At 36.3% G+C, this 20,938-nt stretch overlaps 1 protein-coding gene and 1 pseudogene across 1 annotated transcript; both read right to left on the bottom strand.

The window, feature by feature from the left end:
- Window positions 1–6,369: 6,369 nt before the first annotated feature.
- Window positions 6,370–7,302, bottom strand: LOC121500342 (olfactory receptor 145-like). The gene has a single exon (XM_041771988.1). It carries the CDS (start codon window positions 7,300–7,302, stop codon window positions 6,370–6,372), a length of 933 nt encoding a protein of 310 aa, XP_041627922.1.
- Window positions 7,303–18,751: 11,449 nt separating this feature from the next.
- LOC121500362 lies at window positions 18,752–19,679 on the bottom strand (annotated as a pseudogene).
- Window positions 19,680–20,938: the final 1,259 nt, after the last annotated feature.

Below are 20,938 nucleotides of genomic sequence, written 5' to 3'. Positions count from 1 at the left end.
CACTATAGGCACCATACCTATGGTTCTGCCACTGAGTAGTCAAATGAATTAGAGGAGCACCTATAAGGTACTAGAAAATGAAGAATTAACAATTAATGAAGTAACCATTACCTCTAGAGATCTTATACTTTAGTAAGGGATGGAGATATTTTCTGGGAAGAGATGCCTGGGATCTTCTTCACTGGAAGCTGGGATTCTTCAATCAAACATCCAGTCACTGAAGCTCACTTGACTGAAATATAAAACTAGCTAAAGTGCTTAGATTGCGATCGATTGGTTTGAGTAGAGTCATCAATGCTATTTTGGGAATATAAGAATGTCAAGCAGTTTTTCATATATATGCATGTACATGTATATGTATTTGTATCTATGACTTGTGCATGGACATGTCAGCACATAAATGTCTGGCAAACTTCCACAAATGTCAGGACTATGTCTGGCTAGCCAATAACAATCAAAATGCAAATTAATAGATATCTAATACAACAAGATTTGTAGCTGCTGAGTCTGGCCGATAGCAGTAGGTTTCCTGACGAAACAGACAAGACCACTTTCTTGAGACCTTCAGATTGTAGGTCAGCTCCACCTACCATTCTCACTAGACATGTATCTACTCTTCTTAGAGGGGTGAGAAAGTGGAAAGTCTTACTCAACTCCATTTTCTTTGTTGTGCCTGGAACATAGTTGGTACCAAGCACTAAAACATGGTTTTGTTTTATCCATGCTTCCTGAGTACATGCTCCACACAAAGATCCACTTATTTTAAGGGGGAAAAATACACTTTATTGAGATTGACAAAGAGTATAACAAAAACATTTATAATACAATGTGATACATGGTATGGTAAAACCAAACACCGATGGGATGCAAGCCAAAGCAGGGAACCTTCAACTAGTCTTAAGGAATCAGAAAATGTTCCTGAGGGGAATCCCTGGGTGGCTCAGCGGTGTCAGGCTCCCAGCATGGGGCCTGCTTCTCCCTCCTCCTGTGTCTCTGCCTCTCTCTCTCTCTATGTCTGTCATAAATAAATAAATAAATCTTTAAAAAAAATGTTCCTGAAAAAGTTAAGACCAAAGGATAATAGGATAGGGAAAGTCAGGAGGTAGTGATTTCAGGCAGGAGAAAAAATATGGGCCAAGGGTCAAAGGTACATCAGCTACAATACCAGTTTTCCAAGATATTAAAATAATTTTTCATTCTGTACAGTTTAACTCATAATTTAATACATAGAAATTCTATTTTCATTTTTACAAGCTACAATTCCAAACTTCAGTTTCAGTAAACAAGATTCACAATTCATTGATACAAATACCTATAACTTGAGGTTTCTTTGAAGAGTAGGAAGAATTTTCAAAATTTTGGGACAAATTAAGTGCCTTATTTTGGTGAGTGAGTATTAGAAGACTCTTGCCTAACTAAATGAAAAAGCAAATGAAAAAAACACCACTGAATCACAGCCTGAGTAAACTTTTACTAGTTTGGGAAATCAATTCAGATATTCAAGACTGATTTCTGTCAAAGTAATGTTAATCTGTTCATATTTCTTAATCTCAGTATCAAGGAGGAGTGAGCGGTTGGTTTTGGCCCTTATTTTATATAATTGTCCCTTTAGTTTTAGTTTTTCATGTGTTTTTTTTTTTATCTTTCTTAGCAGTAACTGCCAAACTGCTCATTTTACTGATCTTTTCATCATTACATTTCACCATCACTTTTATAAATTAAATAATTTATACTGAATTCATGGCCAGTCCAAAGAGTAACCTACTTTTAGAAAGATAAATCCCAATTAGAGTATATATATATACAAAGATCAAGAGTCATTGATTTATTCACTCTCCACTTTACCTGAATATAGCAAATTTACACCATCAGACTCAGGTCTATCCTGATCTCCAAGAACAATGCTTATCTAGGCAGGTGAGGTTATAAAATGCTCTCACTCAATATGCTGAGACTCAACACAAAGTTATTGCTGATCATCTCTGAACTTGAATTACAATTGTGATACCTGATTCTGATTCAACACTATGTTTTATAATATTTCCAATGAATGATGCAGTCTTTTCTCTATGCCTAAATGTTGCCATATTTATATATTTTCAAATGGTTTTCTTACAGGTATCAAAAACAATGCTGGAAAAAATTCTTTAAAGAAAGATTTTATGAAGAAAGTAGAGAGGATTCAGAAAATGAAGTTATGTGAGATAGATGCTATGGAATGAGAGCTATATTCTCTTTGCCACATCACCAACCTAAGCATAATGACACATGACATACTACAATCCATATAATGAGACTGTATATTCACTCTTACTTCCACAGACACTGATGGAAATTCTTCATGGGTTTATAAATGGTCTCTGCCCTGGACTGGTCTGCATTATTCTGTTAAGTATTACACTACATATGGTAGTTCTTTTCGATGGCAGCCAACCTGTACTCAGAGGGCATCTCAAGACTTCACTCTCATTTTTTGCTTATGGCTTATTTGAATGTTTGGTTTAAGAGGAGTTCTAACCAAAGTTATGTAATTTTAATCTATTGTTGAATTTAGCTTAAATACATAAAAAATTCTAAAAATGACATTTCACTAATGATTATAAGATTAAAAACTTATAATCACCATGCAGACGTAAGAATAGAATATCGCTAGCACATACTAGAAAGCCCTCAATTCTCCCTACTTGATAATAGCACCTATTCTTCCATTCTCCATCCTGATTTCATAACAATCATCCTCCAACTTTTCTTCACAGCTTTATCACCAAATAGGGCCTCATTGTCATCTGTACCCAGCTCACAGAAGGTTGAGGAGAATAGAGAAAAGATATATCTTGTCTCTGAGGTGGTATCCATGTCTAGAACTACGTACATGCCACTCTTCACTGCAAGATGGGGATGTAGGTCATGGAAGAGGAGATGGACAGCTAGCAATCTCTGCCACAGTGAGCTAATCAGAGTAGCGCCTACCAAATACCACTGAGGTCAAGACCGAGTAAGATAATGAAGGTGTGAACCTACTGTTAAACCTGGGACATAGTACACACCTAATGATAATGATTATTATAGGCTCTATGTGCTTCTCATGCTTCCATTTATTGTATAGGCCTGTATTAATTAAGAATACATTCACATTTTCTCAATTAGGCAATAGAACTGTCAACTGTGAAATATGAAAGATACTTTCTGGGCACTTTTCTTATTTGAGTATTTTGTCTTTAGTTTGTGGTAGAAATGGTCTTACAGTGTTCAAGTTTCACTGATTTTTAAAACTATAATAAATTCTGTATAATACAAAGAGCACCCAAGATTTAGAATCAAAACACTCAAGTCATAAGCTCAGCTGGACCACTTATTAGTTATGATTTGGAACAAGCCATGGACATCTGTGAGCAGTAGTCTCATCATCTATGAAGTGGGAACTGGATCCTCTTGCTTACTGACATCAAAGTTCTTCCCTAAGGAACACAGAGCCTGACAAACACAACATGCAAAGAACACTGCAATATCACACTCTTCCTAAGAGCAACTGTAAAGTCTTGCACATTTCTTTGTTTTTTAAGTGGATCTATTTGACCTAATGTTAGAGAGAGCACAGGTGATTCCACCAGCTACCCCACCCACTGAGGAAGACGGGAGTCTCTGCCTCGAAGTATAAAACTTCCCACACTGAGTGAGATTTTAGTATTTAAAGGTGCAGCAAGGCACTTCATCTGGCCTCAGACTGAATATATAGTGAAACGTCCCAATACTAGAGAGAAAAACCAAGAAGTGTGTGTGCCACTCTTAGAGTAAAATATCATGTCTATCCCCAATGTGGACATTTGCTGACATAATCAAACTTCAGGAGTAATGTCATTGACCCAATGAGACAAATTTTAGACTTCATCCACATGTAAGATGTAACTCTACTCTGCTGCATTACAAAAATCTACCTTTATATCAGTCTGTTACTTTGCTATTTTTGGTTGTCACATAGAGCACATTCAACAAGCCAACAAACCACCTAAGCTAAATTTCAAAATACTTAAATATTGAGTGTAGCTGAGAAAATGGTAAATAATGAATATTATTAAAGGTATCATAAAATATTTATACTGCACTTCGATATATCATATTGATGATCTTTAAAATGACATTTTCTTGCCTTAAAAGAAAAATTCACATTCTTTCCAGTAAAGATATTGCCACTGTTTGGTTTATTCACCAAATGTTTCCTTCAAGTTGTCATTTCTCTCCCAGCTGAAATTTGAAGTTTTGTACCTTAAAATCCATATGGGAATAGCATTCTGGAAGCCAACAACAACAACAACAACAACAACCCAGAAGTGATTTAGCTGTCCCCAGGTCCTCAAGCCCTGTAAATTTTACATTTTTAAATATCAAATGACCCACAGTTTGATCCTAACCAGAGAAATATTGTGATCTCCATATTTCTGGGGCCTTCCAGAAAGGAAAGGAGAGTCATAGTAAAGGCTTTCCTTATCCATCATTTTACCTTGTAAATTCATTCCTCCTGAGTTCCAATTACCCTTTACTATCCTATCCTCTGAAGCTGATGCCCTCTCTCACCCTAGGGCCAAATGTGGCCACAGCTCCCTGTCTTCATTTTGCAAAATACTACTGTTGTAGTCACTGGGTGTTATAATTCTATCTTAGATATGGATAGTGGAATACATGTGTGGTCCTGCCTACAAATGATACAATTTCAAAATGTAGTTTCTAATACCCAACACCATCCTCAGAGAGGGACCTCTTATTTACTGGTCAAATGTCTTGTTGAATCCTGACCTAATAAAACATTTCTGTGCTCCTTTATTTCCCATGTCCTGATCTCTGAAATACAAAAACTTGCAAATATTCCACGTTCAATTTTTAATTATTCTATACTGTATTGTGTACCAAGTATCTTATTCTATAGTACTTTGGTGCCAGATTTTGATGTAATCAAATTTAGTGGTTTAATTTTGCAGATAAGTAATATCCTTATTTGAACCAATCATCTCCACGTTATACTAGCCCAAAGGGCCTTCTCTTTCCCAACAAAAAGAAGGAACAATATGATTTTCTAAATAAAAAAACAAAAGTGTAACACCCAGCATGAGAAAAATCCATGTGTCATCCTAGAACAAAGCAGAATCAGCCTTCAAACTAGAAATGTTTTTTCACAGTCCTTGTTTTTTTAAACAAAATCTATAAAGTAGAAGCAAAGCATACCACGAAGAGTAGTAGAGTCAAAATCAGAAGACTAAGAGGATACTTTAGATCTTATCTTTCTACAGGTGTGTGACTTTGGGTGAAACATTAACTATTCTGAGCTTCATTTTCCCATCCATACAGTAAATATGTTTTGTTGATCAGTTATGTGCTACTTTGACTATATTAAACTAAAAACAAAGAAAATCAACTCTTTGTCAAAAGAAGCCTGCTGAAAAATGTTTCCAGATGCAAAACAGATTAAAATAATGATTTTTATGGAAATTTCAGTTTCTACCATTTAAAAAAGACATATTCGGGGGATCCCTGGGTGGCGCAGCGGTTTGGCGCCTGCCTTTGGCCCAGGGCGCGATCCTGGAGACCCGGGATCGAGTCCCACGTCGGGCTCCCGGTGTATGGAGCCTGCTTCTCCCTCTGCCTGTGTCTCTGCCTCTCTCTCTCTCTCTGTATGACTATCATAAATAAATAATAAAAAAAAATTTTTTTTTTAAAAATAAATAAATAAATAAATAAAATAATAAATAAAATAAAAAAGACATATTCTTGGGGTACCTGTGTGGCACAGTTGGTGAAGGGTCCAACTCTTGGTTTCAGCTCAGGTCATGATCTCAGGGTCATGATCTCAGAATCTTGATATTGGGTCCATGCTCAGCACAGAGTCTGTTTGGGATTCTCTCTCCATCTCTCCCTGCCCATCCTTTCTAAAATATGTCTTTAAAAAAAAAAAAAAGACATATCTTTGCCAATCAGAGCAAAGAAACAGGAGTGTACATACACTATCTGATTTGTGTTTCTAACTGCAAATTAGAGAACAACAACCCCAATGGTACAGTGTCACTCTATTATTGCTCAATTCAATTATTTAAGGACTATTCATCTTTTTCTAGCGGAAAAAACAAGTTCAAAATGAAAAATTTTAAAAACTCAAATAATACATTCCTGTCGCTAAATAGTAAAAAAGTGAAGACATTGTTAAATAATGAAAAAATACCTAGATATAAAGACCGTAAGTAAATTATAGAGAGAATACTCAAATCTCCTTTACCATGTTCAGAAAAAAATAGGTGAAGAGACTACCACTAAAAATATTTCATTAAACACCTACAAGCTCCCTGTTGTATAACTAACTGCATAGAGAGATATTGTTTCTGACTAAAACTGTCTCCTACTCAGGATTTTCCTCAAGGCAAGCTTAACATCTTTGTTTCTCAAAGTGTAAATTAAAGGGTTCATCAAGGGAACTGTGTTGGTGTAAAAGATAGAAGAGATTTTCCCCTCATCCATAGACCCAGCAGAAGATGGTTTAAGATACATAAATGCACATGATCCAAAAAACAAAGAAACAGCAATTATGTGGGAACTGCAAGTGCTGAAAGCTTTGGACCTGCCTTCAGTGGAGCTGATGCGCAGGATGCTGGAAAGGATGAAACCATAAGACACAAAGATGGTGACACAGGGCATAATGATGTCGATGCTCCCCACAATGAAAACCACCAGCTCATTCACATACGTGCTGGTGCAGGAGAGCTGGAATAGAGGGAGGATGTCACAAAAATAATGGTTGATGGTGTTTGCATCACAGAAGGTCAGTCTCACCATGTATCCCGTGTGAGCCATGGCACCTAAAAATGCCATCAAATATGAACCAAGCATAAGACTGAAACACACTTTAGGGGACATGACAACATTATACAAAAGTGGGTTACAGATGGCCACATAGCGATCATAGGCCATTGATGTCAGCACATAGCACTCAGAAATAGCAAAAAAACAAAAAAAGTAAAGTTGGGTCATGCACCCCCTGTAGGAAATAATATTCTTCTTGGATGTGAAGTTAATCAGCATTTTGGGTGTAAACACAGAAGAATAACAGAGGTCTATGCAGGACAAATTGAAGAGGAAAAAGTACATGGGGGTGTGGAGGTGTGAATTCAGCCCAATTAGAATGATCAAGCCCAAATTTCCCAACACAGTGACCACATACATGAGTAGAAACAAGCAGAACAGGGGGAGCTGAAGATCTGGTAGGTCTGTGAGGCCTGCCAGAATGAATTCAGTCACAAAAGAAGCATTTCTGGGAGCCATTCTTCTCTAATGGGATCTGTGAGCACAAAAGAAAAAAGTTACACAGAGAAAAACCCAGCTTTTCCCACCATATCTCCTCTCCTAAGTGTGGTGTATGCACAGGAAAGGTCTGAGACTAGCCCAACCTGGACCCCATAGACTCATTTACCATTATCATGATACTGAGTGACTCAGACTTCCCTTTATTAGTTTTTGTAAGCTAAGTAACAAAGAGCTTCAAAGCTTAGCCTATAGAGTGAAGGGAAATGCTTCCAAATATAAACATACCTGTTGGAAAAACCAAAAGATAAGTGAGAAGTTTGCACCAGGACATAATTATCCTTCTTTCTTCAATCATTTTCATTTACTTGAGCCCTTTCTTCACCAATAAAACTGGAACTTGGAGCTGGCCTCTAATGCAGATTGGACTTGGTGTGGTGGAAACCAAGTAGATTGTTTCTGATCCAAAACTAAAGGACCAGTATACAAGAAGTTACTGCCCCATGTCACAGAGTAAAAGCCACAAATCTGGAATAGCAAGAGTCTTGCCCACGGAGAGGGAATTTATCAACAGAATGCATTATTTGACCACCCCCTACAATATCTCTAAACATCTCTTACTCCTGGCAGGTTTTTCTGTCAATTTCACTTGGGTCTCAGTGTGAAACTGAGAAAGTGGCAAATTTAGATCCTCTGATTTCAATCTCAAAAAAGGAAGACATGAATAAAAATGAAATTCAGAAACTCACCCACTTTAGGCCAGAAAACACTGGTCTTCATTATCATTGTTATTACCCATTGTCATGGAAGGGCAATTTCAGGCTCTGAGGATTTGGTTCCTTTCATTCAAAGAGAATGCAGCCCATGCTTATTTGTTGATATGCCCTTTTAGATATCTTTTAGAACTATAGATCATAGTTTCTGATTATGACTTTTAGTACCCTCAGCAGACAAAACCAGTCTTTATTATAATCATTTTTGCCGCTTGGTAAGTCACAGGATATTTAATGTGAGTGTAATTATATAATGTACTCAGTTGTAAACAAGGCAAAAGCTTGCTCAGTGTCTTCCCCAAGGAAAATTTCTAAGTATAATCAGAAACTGTGGGTTTCTATAAACACCCTGGACCATAATCTATCTTCAGTTCCTCAGGGACTCAATAATTTTCTCAAGTTTTCTCTTCACTGTAGGGATTTTACATCCTCTCAGGGAAGAGCCAAAAATAAACTCCTTTCCCATTCTGCAAGATGGTGGAAGAGGAAGCCTTAATACCTCTTTTTCTGATTCAAAAACAATTTGTGTACAGATTCCCTTCATATGAAATCTAGAAACTAGCTAAGAAGGTCCTGCACCCAGTTCATGCATGAAACCAGACATATTGAAGCCGTTAGGGAAATTCAAGATACCCTCTTGTTATAATACCTATGTTGACATACCACATGTAATTGGGACAAATTTCCCCAGTTGTGAGCTACTACCTGGAAAAGGAAAGTGGTATACCATATATCCAAAGCCTCAAGTTTTTTAGAAGCTATCCATAAGACTAGATTTTGGACAGTAGGTCTCAGAAAGGTGAAGGGACATGGAACATGGTATAGTTTAGCTACACAAGGTGAGAGAGAACAGAGACAGTATTTTGAGTTGGAACTCACCATACCCATCTACCCACCACTCATACCCCACTGACTCAGCACAGAGTTACCAGTAGAAAACATTTTCTCTCCCATCATGTATATAATGACTCAACTTATTACAGGGCTTTGGTCTTGCTTGTTTTAGGGTGCTGATGGGACCTGACATACTCCGGAAGCCTGGAGAAAAAAAGAACAAAGAAAGTGGCATGGAATGAAAAGAAAAGTAAGAGGTTCCCACCATCTGGCCAGGCTTGTTGTGTGGGTCTTCTCTAGTACAAGGCTAATCCGTGAAGATTAGGAGAGGTGAACATTTTGTCTAATGGCCAGACACAAGCCCAGAGAGTCTAAATATTTCCCAAAAAGAACAACATAAATCACCACAAACTGTCCCTAATGAAATGGAAATATATCATTTATGCGAAATAGAATTCATAATAGCTGCCATAATAATGCTTACTGCAGTCAGGGAACAATACATGAAAAAAGTGAGAATATCAAGCAAGAGACAGAAACCTCTAAAGGATACCAAGCAGAAATCATGTAGCTGAAGATGGCCAGGACTTGCTAAGCCCTTAGCAAGTCTAAATAAGAAAAAAGAGAGAAGGCTCAGACGAGTAAATCAGAAATGGAAGAGGAGACAATAAAACTGATGCCACAGAAATAAAAAGAAAAGGATCATAAGATTATATGAACATTTATACACCAAAAAGTGGATAATCTAGATGAAATGAATAAATTCCTAGAAACATACCACCTACCAGAAGTAAATCTTGAATGCACAGAAATTCTGAACAGAACTATAACTGGAATCGTGATGAACTCAATCATCTAAAACCTCCCAACAATGAAAATCCAAGCTTCAAGCATAAGTCTACCAAATACTTAAAGAAGAATTAACACCAGTCCTTCTCAACCATCCCATAAAACTAAATTTTCAAATCCACTCTATGAGGCCAGCTTTACTCTGATATTAAATCCAGACAGAAACACTACAAGGAGAGAAAATTAGAACATTCCTGAAGAATTCTGAATTCTTATTCATCTGAAGAATACAAAGCTTGTATTTACATACACACTTAGTAGGGAAAAAAGGGCAGAAGGGCATCATTCTTTACTTATGTTGAGGGAATTCTCTTAGTATTAAAAAAAGTAATCAGATTGAATTTCTCCAAATGTGTAAATTTGAGAAAGAAGAAATGACTCAAAATAAGAAATAGCTCCAAACATGAAACAATGACTCTTGCCTACCACAAAATGGATTTTTATTTTTATTTTTTATTTAAATTCAATTTAGTTAACATATACTATATTATCAGTTTCAGGAGTCGAATTTAGTGATTCATCAGTTGTGTGTAATATCCAGTGCTCATTACATCAAGTGCCTTCCTTAATGCCAACTCTAAAGGGAGAAGGATGGAAAAGACCATGTAGGTATGTGTTAGCCTGTTTGGGCTGCTATAACAAATCCATGGACTGGTGGCTTATAAACAAGAGAAATTTATTTTACTCTCTGATGAGTTCTCTCTTCTTGGTTCATACACTGCTTGTCTTCTTGCTCTGTCCTCACATGATCAAAGAGAAAAGCGAACTTTCTGATATCTCTTTTATAAGGGCACTGATCCCATTCATGAAGGCTCTACCTTCATGACCCAATCAACTACCAGAGTTCTCACCTCCTAATACCATCACACGAAGGGGTGAGTTTCAGCACAGGAATTTGAGGAAGCCACAAACATTCAGTCTATAACAGGCTTTACTTTAAAGGTCTTTCTTCATTCTCTATATCTATAATAAAGATCTACATTTAAAGTCCATGTTTAGGATCTTTCCAATATACCACATATGATTTTGAAACTTCTATACTCACAAAATCAGGGGATTCAAGATGCAACATTTTGGAAATGGACCAAGGTAAAGAGTAGATTATTAATTATATGAAATGAGGTTAGAAATAAACATGACTACTGTGTGTGGTATTAAAGGAGACACCTCGTTCTCTTTGTGGGCATCTTTATAAAAACCAAAACTCCCCATCTCGAAGTACAAATATAAAACTGCAAATAGAAGCTATGATTAAGAGCTGACTAGCTTGACTTTATTTTTCCTCTTGGAACCTGAGTAAAAATGAAGAACCAGAAAAGGGACCTGCTGACCTTGTGTGACCAGTGCATTTAATGCCTATCCCTGCTCAAAGTAAGTGGCCATAACTAAAAGCTACTCTTTCCTGTACTCAAAACTTGTCATAATATGAAATTTCTGAGCAGATAAAAAGTATAAAAATCTGGGGTGTAAAGGAAATGAACAATTGGGTTTCTGGACAATAGAGCTCAAAAACATGTCCTAGCAAATCCCACAATATGACAGTATATGTATTATTCAAAGAGAAGTGCAATTGGGGCACCTGGGTGGCTGAGTGTTTGAGCATTTGCCTTTGACTCAGGTTGTGATCCTGGAGTCCTGGGATCAAGTCCCACATCAGGATCCCCACAGGGAGCCTGCTTCTCCCTCTGCCTGTGTCTCTGCCTCTCTCTCTATGTCTCTCATGAATAAATAAAATCTTTAAAAAAGAGAGAAGTGCAGAAATCTAGGATTTACTCTATTTTGAGCATCAACTGTCCTATCATGACACTTCTAGGAAAAATATGTTGCCTCTGAGATTTTCTAATTCATAAATTTCCCACACAATTTAGAATGTAAAAGTGAGAAGGAACACTTGGGTCTTCAGGGGGAAAGCCTTCTTACAATCACAACTATCATAAAAGTAAGAATTTTCTTCTGTATCAAAATGTTAACAGTGTGAAATATTAATTTGTTTTACTTCTCTCTAAGAATTAAGGTATAGAGTTATGTGGTCCAAGGAGGTCCCTACCAATTGGAAATTAATGTTTCGGCAATAATCTAAGTAAACAGCTCCCTCTGATGGGGACTTTTGTCTTAGACAATATTTGAATCAATTTAAAAGAAAAAAAAACGCTATAAGGAATATCCCAAGAAGGCTTTAGGAATATTTATTTTCTTTTTTCTTTCCAAGTTTTTATTTAATTTCTAGTAGGTTAACATATAGTGTGAATTTAGTTTCAGGTGTACAATTTAGCAATTAAACACTTCTATAAGACACCTGGTGCTGATCGCAACAAATACACTCCTTAATCCCTATCACCTATTTAAACCATCTCCCATCCACCTCCCCTCTGATAACCAACAGTTTGTTTTCTACACTTAAAAACCTGTTTCTTGGGATCCCTGGGTGGCGCAGCGGTTTGGCGCCTGCCTTTGGCCCAGGGCGCGATCCTGGAGACCCAGGATCGAATCCCACATCAGGCTCCCGGTGCATGGAGCCTGCTTCTCCCTCTGCCTGTGTCTCTGCCTCTCTCTTTCTCTCTGTATGACTATCATAAAAAAAAAAAAAATTTTTTAAAAATTAAAAAAAAAAAAAAAAAAACCTGTTTCTTGGTTTTCCTCTCTTTTTCCCTCCATGCTCATTTGTTTTGCTTCCTAAATTCCACATATGAGTATTTTTAAAAGCAAATTAAGATCCTTGATATATATATATATATATATCATGTATAGGAAACCATATATAGGAAAACCATATATATGTGTATGATGTACATTTGTTAGTTTCACTTTTAAACATGAAAAAATATACATTTTAATATGCTGGAAGAAAAATTTGGTAATTATTTTGCATTCTCCTTTCACTTACCCTTATGTCAATGTAACAAGAATTTGAATTCTTTTTCTTCCAAATTTATCTAGACATAGTGACATATAACACTGCGTAGCTTTAAGTGTACAACGTGTTTATTTGATAAACATATATTTCCATATGATCACCACAGCAGTATTTGCTAACACTTCCATCAAGTTACTTAGTTACCATTTCTTTTTTGCAGTAAGAACTTTTAAGACAACTCCCTTAGTAAGTTTTAAGTATGTGGTATACATACACAATGCAACATTTTTCAGCCATGAGAAAGAACGGAATTCTGCCCTTTACAACACCATAGATCGTCCTAGAGGGCTTGCTAAGTGAAATAAATCAGGGAGAGAAAGACAAAATACTGTATGATACCGCTTGTATATGGAATCTAAAAAGCCAGACTCAAAGAAATGGAGAGTAGAAAAGTGATTACCAGGAGCTGGGAAAAGTGGGAATTGGGATGACGCTCATCAGACTTCCCGTTAAAAGATGGATAAGTTCTAGATCTAATGCACATAGCACTGCGATTATAGAGAGTTTGAATTCTTTAGAGGAGTGGTAAGGGCTAAAACAAGAAATTTTTCAAAGACTAGTTAGTACTAGAGAAAAAAAAAAAATTAAGGCTGTTCCTTATTCCTCCCTACCTACCCTCTCTTTTTCCCTCCGTGTTCATTTGTTTTGCTTCTTAAATTCCACATATGAGTGGAACAATCTTATGGTATGTATTTCAATGAAGAGAATGTAAAAATAGTCCTCATATTAATGGTCACTTAACTTTCAACATGGATGCCAAGATGTTCTATGGAGTCAATAATCTCTTCCACAAATGCTGGAACAAGTGGATGTTCACATTTGAAGAAATGAAATTGGATCCCTATCTCACACAAGAAACAAAATTAACCCCAAATAAATCACAGATATAAATATAAGAAGTAGTATCATAAAACTTATGCAAGAAAATATCTATACAAGACATTGTGACCTTGGGTTCCGCAATGATTTCTTTAATATGACACCTACAGCACAAATGACAAGAGAAAAAATAGATAAATTGGAATTCAACAAAATTACAATACAAAATGTAAGTGTATACATCTAATGGAGTAGTATGTGGAAAAAAGAAACCAAATAAAAACAAAACTTATCAAAACAGAGGTAATATAGTTAAATGTAGTGCTTACATGCAGTTTAGGCACCTAAGTACCTGTACTTGACAAGAAGCTATATTTCAAGCCAAAGGTTTATATTTCCATCTCATAAAATCACAAAAAAATAAGCCCCAGGGGCACCTGGGTAGTTCAATTGGTAAAGCAACCAACTGGTTAAGCAACCTCTTGGTTTAGAGTCAGGTTACTATCTCATGGTTGGTGAGATGGAGCCCCACAATGGGCTCCACGCTCAGTGGGGAATCTGCCTGAAGATTCTTTCCCTCTCTCCTCCCCCCATGCACTTGCATGCTCTCTCTCAAATTAATACATAAATCTTAAAAGAAAAAAAACCCTAAACATGCAAGAAAAAGTAAGCTATAAATGTAAGGGCAAAAAGCAATAAAATAGGAAACAAAGTACAATATGTAAAATCAATTAATCTAAAACTTCTGTTTTTGAGATCAATGAAAATAATAATCCTTTAGCCAGACTGAATAAGTGAAAAAGAGAAAGGCACATATTACTGATACCACAAAAATATAACAAGTTGTTACCACAGATCCTATGGACTTGAAAGTAAGGGAATATTATAAACAAATTTATGCTAATAAGTTTGGCAACCAATTAAATGGATAAGTTTGCTGAAACACACAAACTTCCAAAGCTTACTTAAGAAGTAGGTAATTACAGTGGTTTTATATCTATTAAAGAACTTGAAATTTCAGTTAAAAATTTTGACATGAAAAGGTGGCGGAAGAGTAGGGTCCCCAAGTCACCTGTCCCCACCAACTTATCTAGATAACTTTCAAATCATCCTGAAAACCTATGAATTCAGCCTGAGATTTAAAGAGAGAACAGCTGGAATGCTACAGTGAGAAGAGTTTGCGCTTCTATCAAGGTAGGAAGATGGAAAAAAAAAAAAAAGAAAGAAAGAAAGAAAGAATAAAAGAAAAAAGCATCCAAGGGGTAGGGGCCCCCGCGAGGAGCTGGGCTAATGCTGCTTGGCGAATGCCCCCAGGACAGGAAAAATTTTGACATGAAAAAAAGCATTAGGGATCCCTGGGTGGCGCAGCGGTTTGGCGCCTGCCATTGGCCCAGGGCGCGATCCTGAAGACCCGGGATCGAATCCCACGTCGGGCTCCCGGTGCATGGAGCCTGCTTCTCCCTCTGCCTATGTCTCTGCCTCTCGATCTCTCTCTCTCTGTGACTATCATAAATAAATTTAAAAAATTTTAAAAAAAGAAAAAAAGCATTAAGTCTATCTAGATAATTTCATTGTTAAACACTTTTAAACATTTCCAGAAGAAATAATACAATTCCACGCAATCTCTCATAAAAATTAAAAAGGAGAAACATGGCAATTCATTTTATACAACATGCAATACCTTGATATCAAAACCAAAATCATTACAAGAAAAGTGTAGAACAATGCCCTTCATAATCACAGATGTAATTTTTTAGTTCTAGCACACTGAATCCAAATATATAGAAGTAAAAATATATCATGAAAACTAATGTTTAAACATGGGAATACAAGCCTGGCTTAATATCTGAATATCAGTCAAATTAACTCACCATATCAAAGGAGTAATAAGGAAAACTATATGATCATCTTAATAAATATAGAAAAATATTATATAAATTACAATGTGAGTTTACTATTTTACTGTATAAATGTATACAATTATGTATAAAATACATAAGTAATACATACATAAAATACATAAGTAAATACATAAGTAACAGGGAAATTTCTGAACCTGAAAACTAGCATCTACAAAAAAACAACAGCTCATTTCACACATAAGGAGAGATAGTAAACATAATTTATAAATGTAAAACATAAAACCTTAAGACTTTTACAAAAGAAAAAAAAAGAAAAACGTTTATGGCCTATGGTTAGGGAAATATTCCTAAGGCATAATAAGAAAAAGAAACATTTATAAAATAAAACATTGTTAAATTGCACATTATCAAAATTAAAAATGTTTCCTCTAAATAAGACATTAAGATAATAAAATACAAGATAATATTAAAAGATTTCTTTGTATAATCTTCAATTTCTTTCATAAGTGTTTTAATGTTTTCAGAGTACAGATCATTTACCTCTTTAGTTATATTTATCTTTAGGTATCTTATGGTTTTTGGTGCAATTGTAAATGGGATCAATACCTTGATTTTCTTTGTGCTGCTTACTTATTGGGGTACAGAAATGCAACTGATTTCTGTGCATTGACTTTGATCTTGTGACTTTACTGAATTCATAAGTCAGTTCTAGCAATTTTTTGAAGTCTTTTGGGTTTTCTACCTAAAGTATCATTGTGTCTGCAAATAGTGAGTTTGTCTTCTTCCTTGCTGATATGGATGCCTTTTACTTCTTTTTGTTGTCTGATTCCTGAGAGGCTAGGACTTCCACTACAATATTGAATAACAGTGGAGAGTGGACGACATCCCTACCTTGTTCCTGACCAAAGAGGAAAAGTTGTCAGTTTTTCCCAACTTAGGATGATAAGAGCTGTGGGTTTTTCATATAAGCAAAAGGGAAATCATTCCAAGTTCATGGATTGAAAAAACAAATATTGTCAAAATGTCTATACTACTCAAAGCAATCTACATATTAAATGCAATCCCTATCAAAACTCCAGGAACATTTTTCACAGAGGTCAAACAAACAATCCTAAAATTTGTGTAGACCCACAAAAGACTCCGAATAGACTCAGTAATCTTGAAAAAGAAAAACAAAGCTGGAAGCATCACAATTCCATACTTCAAAGTATATTACAAAGCTGTAGTGATCAGGACAGTATGGTACTGGCACAAAAACAGACACATAGGTCAATGGAACAGAATAGAAAACTCAGAAGTGAACCCTCAACTATATGGTCAACTAATCTTTAACAAAGCAGAAAAGAATGTCAAATGGAAAAAAAAAGTCTCTTCAAAAAATACTGTTGGGAAAACTGAACAGCAACATGCAAAACAATGAAACAGGACCACTTTTTTACATCATACACAAAAATAAATTCAAAATAGGTAAAAGATCTAAGACAAGATCTGATGAGACAAGAAATCATCAGAATCATGGATAAGAACACAGGTAGAAACCTCTTTGACATCAGCCATAGCAACTACTTAGTAGTTGGGTACACCGAAGCAAGAGATACAAAAGCAAAAATAAACTATTGTAACTTCATCAAGATAAAAAGCTTCTTCATAGCAAAGTAAAAAAATCAACAAAACTAAAAGTCAACTTCCGAATGGGAGAAGATATTTTCAAATGATATCTAATAAAGGATTAGTATCCAAAATATATAAAGAGCTTATCAAACTCAATACCCAAAAAACAAACAACCCAGTTAAAAATGGGCATGAAAAGGAATAGACATTTCTTCCAAAACCTACAGATGTCCAATAGACAAATGAGAAAGATATTCACCATCTTGATCATCAGGGAAATACAAATGAAAACTACAATGAGATATCACCTTACACTTATCAGAATGGCTAGAATTAACAACACAGGAAACAACAAGTGTTGGCAAGGATGCAGGGAAAGGGAAACCCTATTATACTGTTGGTGGGAATGAAAACTAGTGTAGCCAGTCTAGAAAATAGTATGGAAGTTCCTTAGAAAATTAAAAATAGAACTAACTTAGGATCCATCATTGTACTACTAGGTATTTACCCAGAGGATACACAAATAGTGATTTAAAGGGATAAATGCACTCTGATGTTTATAGCAGCAGTATCAACAATACCTGAATTATAGAAAGAGCCAAAATGTCATTGACTGATGAATGGATAAACAAGTGGGGTGTGTGTGTATATGTATATAATGGAATATTTATTACTCAGTGATGGAAAAGAATGAAATCTTGCCATTTGCAATGACCCAGATGGAACTAGAGATTATGATACTAAGTGAAATAAATCAGTCAGAGAAAGACAAATACCACATAATTTCACTCATATGTGGAATTTAAGAAACAAAACAAATGAATAGGGGAGAAAAGAGAGACAAACCATAAACCAGACTCTTAACCATAAAGAACAAACTGAGTGTTGCTGGAGGAGATGTGGGTAGGAAGATGGGTTAAGTGGCTGATGGGGATTAAGGGGGGAACTGGTTGTGATGAGCACTGGATGTTGTATGTAAGTGATAATCATGATATTCTATACCTGAAAAAATATTATACTGTATGTTAACTAAGTAGAATTTAAATAAAAACTTGAAACTAAAAAAAAAAAAAAAAAAAAAGAATAAAAGAGCAAAACAGAATAAAAAGAGTAGTAGACCTGAAATGAGAATGCTAAGAATTTAGGGCAACTCTTACCTGGTATAGCTCTGTAATTTTAGATAAATCTAACTACTCTGAGCTTCACTTTCCCATCCATATAATAAATATATTTTGATATTCAGTTATGTGTTGGTTTGGCTGTATAAAGGTAAAAAATCAAAGTCTGCTAAAAGACACTTAATACATAATGTCTAGCTAGGCAAAATGGATTAACGTTGATTGATTGTCTTTCTGGAATCTTTAATCTCTGGCCTTTAAAGAAGACATGTTCTGGCCACTGGAGGAAGGAAAAATGGGAGTACAAACAAAGTACCTGTTATGTATTCTAATACCAAGTGGCGGATAAGAACATCCCCAATTATACAATGTCATGCTACTGGTACATAATTCAATACTTTGAAGACTACTCATCAAGGGAAAGAAAAAAGAGTTCAAAATAACAATGGGGGGGAAAGACAGCATGTTTCTTTAATATTATTACTAAACAGAACAAAGAGGTAGAGAAGTAATTTTGTAATAGAGAGGGGGAAAAAAAGATCTACTTTTTATAAAGACCAAAAACATAAGATTCAAACTTCCTTTACCACATTAAGGAAAAAATGGGCAAAGACTATTACAACTAAACACATTTTATTTAAACATACAGAATCTCCCTATGTGAACTAACTATGCAGACACTGTTTCTGATCAAAACTGTCTCCTACTTAGAGTTTTTCGCACAGCATGTGTAATATCTTTATTTCTCAAGCTATAAATCAAAGGGTTCATCAAGGGAACCACATTGGTATAAAAGACGAAGGAGATTTTCCCCTCATCCATAGACCCAACAGATGATGGTTTAAGATACATAAATTCACCTGATCCAAAATAGAGAGAAATTGCCATTATGTGGGAACCACAGGCACCGAAATCTTTGGACCTGCCCTCAGTGGAGCTGATGTGCAGGATGCTGAAGAGGATGAAACCATAAGACACAAAGATGGTGACACTGGGTACAATCACATTAATGCCCCCCACAGTGAAACCACTAGCTCATTCACATACGTGCTGGTGCAGGAGAGCTGGAGCAGAGGGAGGATGTCACAAAAATAATGGTTGATGGTGTTTGCATCACAGAAGGTCAGTCGCAGCATGCATCCTGTGTGGGCCATGGCGTCCAAAAATGCCGTCAAGTAAGAACCAAGCATAAGGAGGAAACACACTTTAGGGGACATGGCAACATTATACAAAAGTGGGTTACAGATGGCCACATAGCTATCATAGGCCATGGATGATGACATAGCATTCAGAAACAACAAAACAACAGAAAAAGTAAAGCTAGGTCATGCACCCCATGTAGGGAGATAATATTTTTCTTGGATGTGAAGTTAATCAGCATTTTGGGAGTAAACATAGAAGAATAACAGAGGTCTTTGAAGGACAAATTGAAGAGGAAAAAGTACATGGGGGTGTGGAGGTGTGAATTCACTCCGATTAGAATGATCAAACCCAAATTTCCCAACAGGGTGACCACATACATGAATAGAAACAGAACAGGGGGGAGCTGGAGATCTGGTAGGTCTGTGAGCCCCACCAGAGTGAATTCAGTCACAAAAGAAGCATTTCCAGGAGCCATTATTCTCTAAGGAGATCTGTGAACACAGGAGAAAAAAATTATACAGAGAACAATTCATTTTTTCCCACCATACCTCTTCTCACAAGACTAGGGTTTGAACTCGGAATATCTAAGACTAGTCCAATCTCCCACAGGATCTGCTTTACCCTTATGATGAATCTAATTACTTGGGCATTTCCCATGTTAGTCTTTATAAGCTGTATAAGCGAAGAGCATCAAAACCTGGTCTACAAAATGAAAGCCAGTGCTTCCATATACCAACAGGACTGCTATGAAACCAAACAGTAAGAAGATTGGACAGAGAATCGCCTGTAAGAGAGAATCACCTACTCTCATTTCATTTCCTTGGCCACATGACCCCTCCCCTAATCAGTAAAATTAGAGGCAGCAACCCCAATAACCTGGTGCTGGCTTCCAATGGGGATTAGAGTTGGTGTGGTGGGGAATGAAGAACATTCTTTCTAATCCAAAACTAAAGAATTAGAGTTGAGGAGAGGTTAAGCTCCTGCCTCATGTCACAGAGTAAAAACCACAAATGTACAAACTGAGAGTTCTATTCATGGAACTGGCTGATAAAGTGCATCCTTTGGACATAATAATATTTCTGAACCTTCCCTGCACTACCATTCTCTCCCTGAACAGGTCCTTCCTTCTATCAATTTCACATGAGTGTGAGGATTGCAAAAACTGGGGGGAGGGGGGAAAAGTGCCATCTTAGATCCCCGGACTTCCATCGCAAAAAGAAGACATGAATATAAATGGAATTCAGAAACTCACCCTCCTTAGTCAAAAGCACTTTGGTTTTTCCCTACCAGTATTAGCCCTCTGGTCCTGAAAGGGCAGCATTAGTCTCCTCAGCTTTGTTCCCTTTATTTCTATGAGGACACAGCCCACATCCAATTTCTGAAGAACACTGGGAATCACCAGCGTTCTGAACCACAGATAATAATTTCTGATTATGAATCCTCTTAAGCAGCACACAAAAATAAACAGCCTTGATTACTATCATTCTTGTCACTCGGTAAATCACAGAAGACTTAAGGTGAGTGGAATGATATAATGTGCTCAGTCATAAACAGAGCAGAAGATTACTCACTCTTTTACAGGGAATGGTTTATGGTGTAATAGAGTACTGAGGGGATTGTATTTACACAAAGGACCACAGTGTGTCTCTAATTTCTTAGGAACTCAAAATTTTACCCAAATTTTTCCTTCTACCATAGGGATTGGACATCCTCCAAAGACAAGCCCTCCAAAAT

This window comes from Vulpes lagopus, chromosome 10 (assembly GCF_018345385.1).
Source record: "Vulpes lagopus strain Blue_001 chromosome 10, ASM1834538v1, whole genome shotgun sequence".
In the NCBI taxonomy this organism is placed as follows: domain Eukaryota; kingdom Metazoa; phylum Chordata; class Mammalia; order Carnivora; family Canidae; genus Vulpes; species Vulpes lagopus.
The sequence above is the reverse complement of the archived record's forward strand: the minus strand, read 5'-3'. Positions and strand labels throughout refer to the sequence as shown.

Bases quoted from the DNA above. Each gene is read 5' to 3' on its own strand.
- LOC121500342 (XM_041771988.1), bottom strand. From the start codon at position 7,302: ATGGCTCCCAGAAATGCTTCTTTTGTGACTGAATTCATTCTGGCAGGC.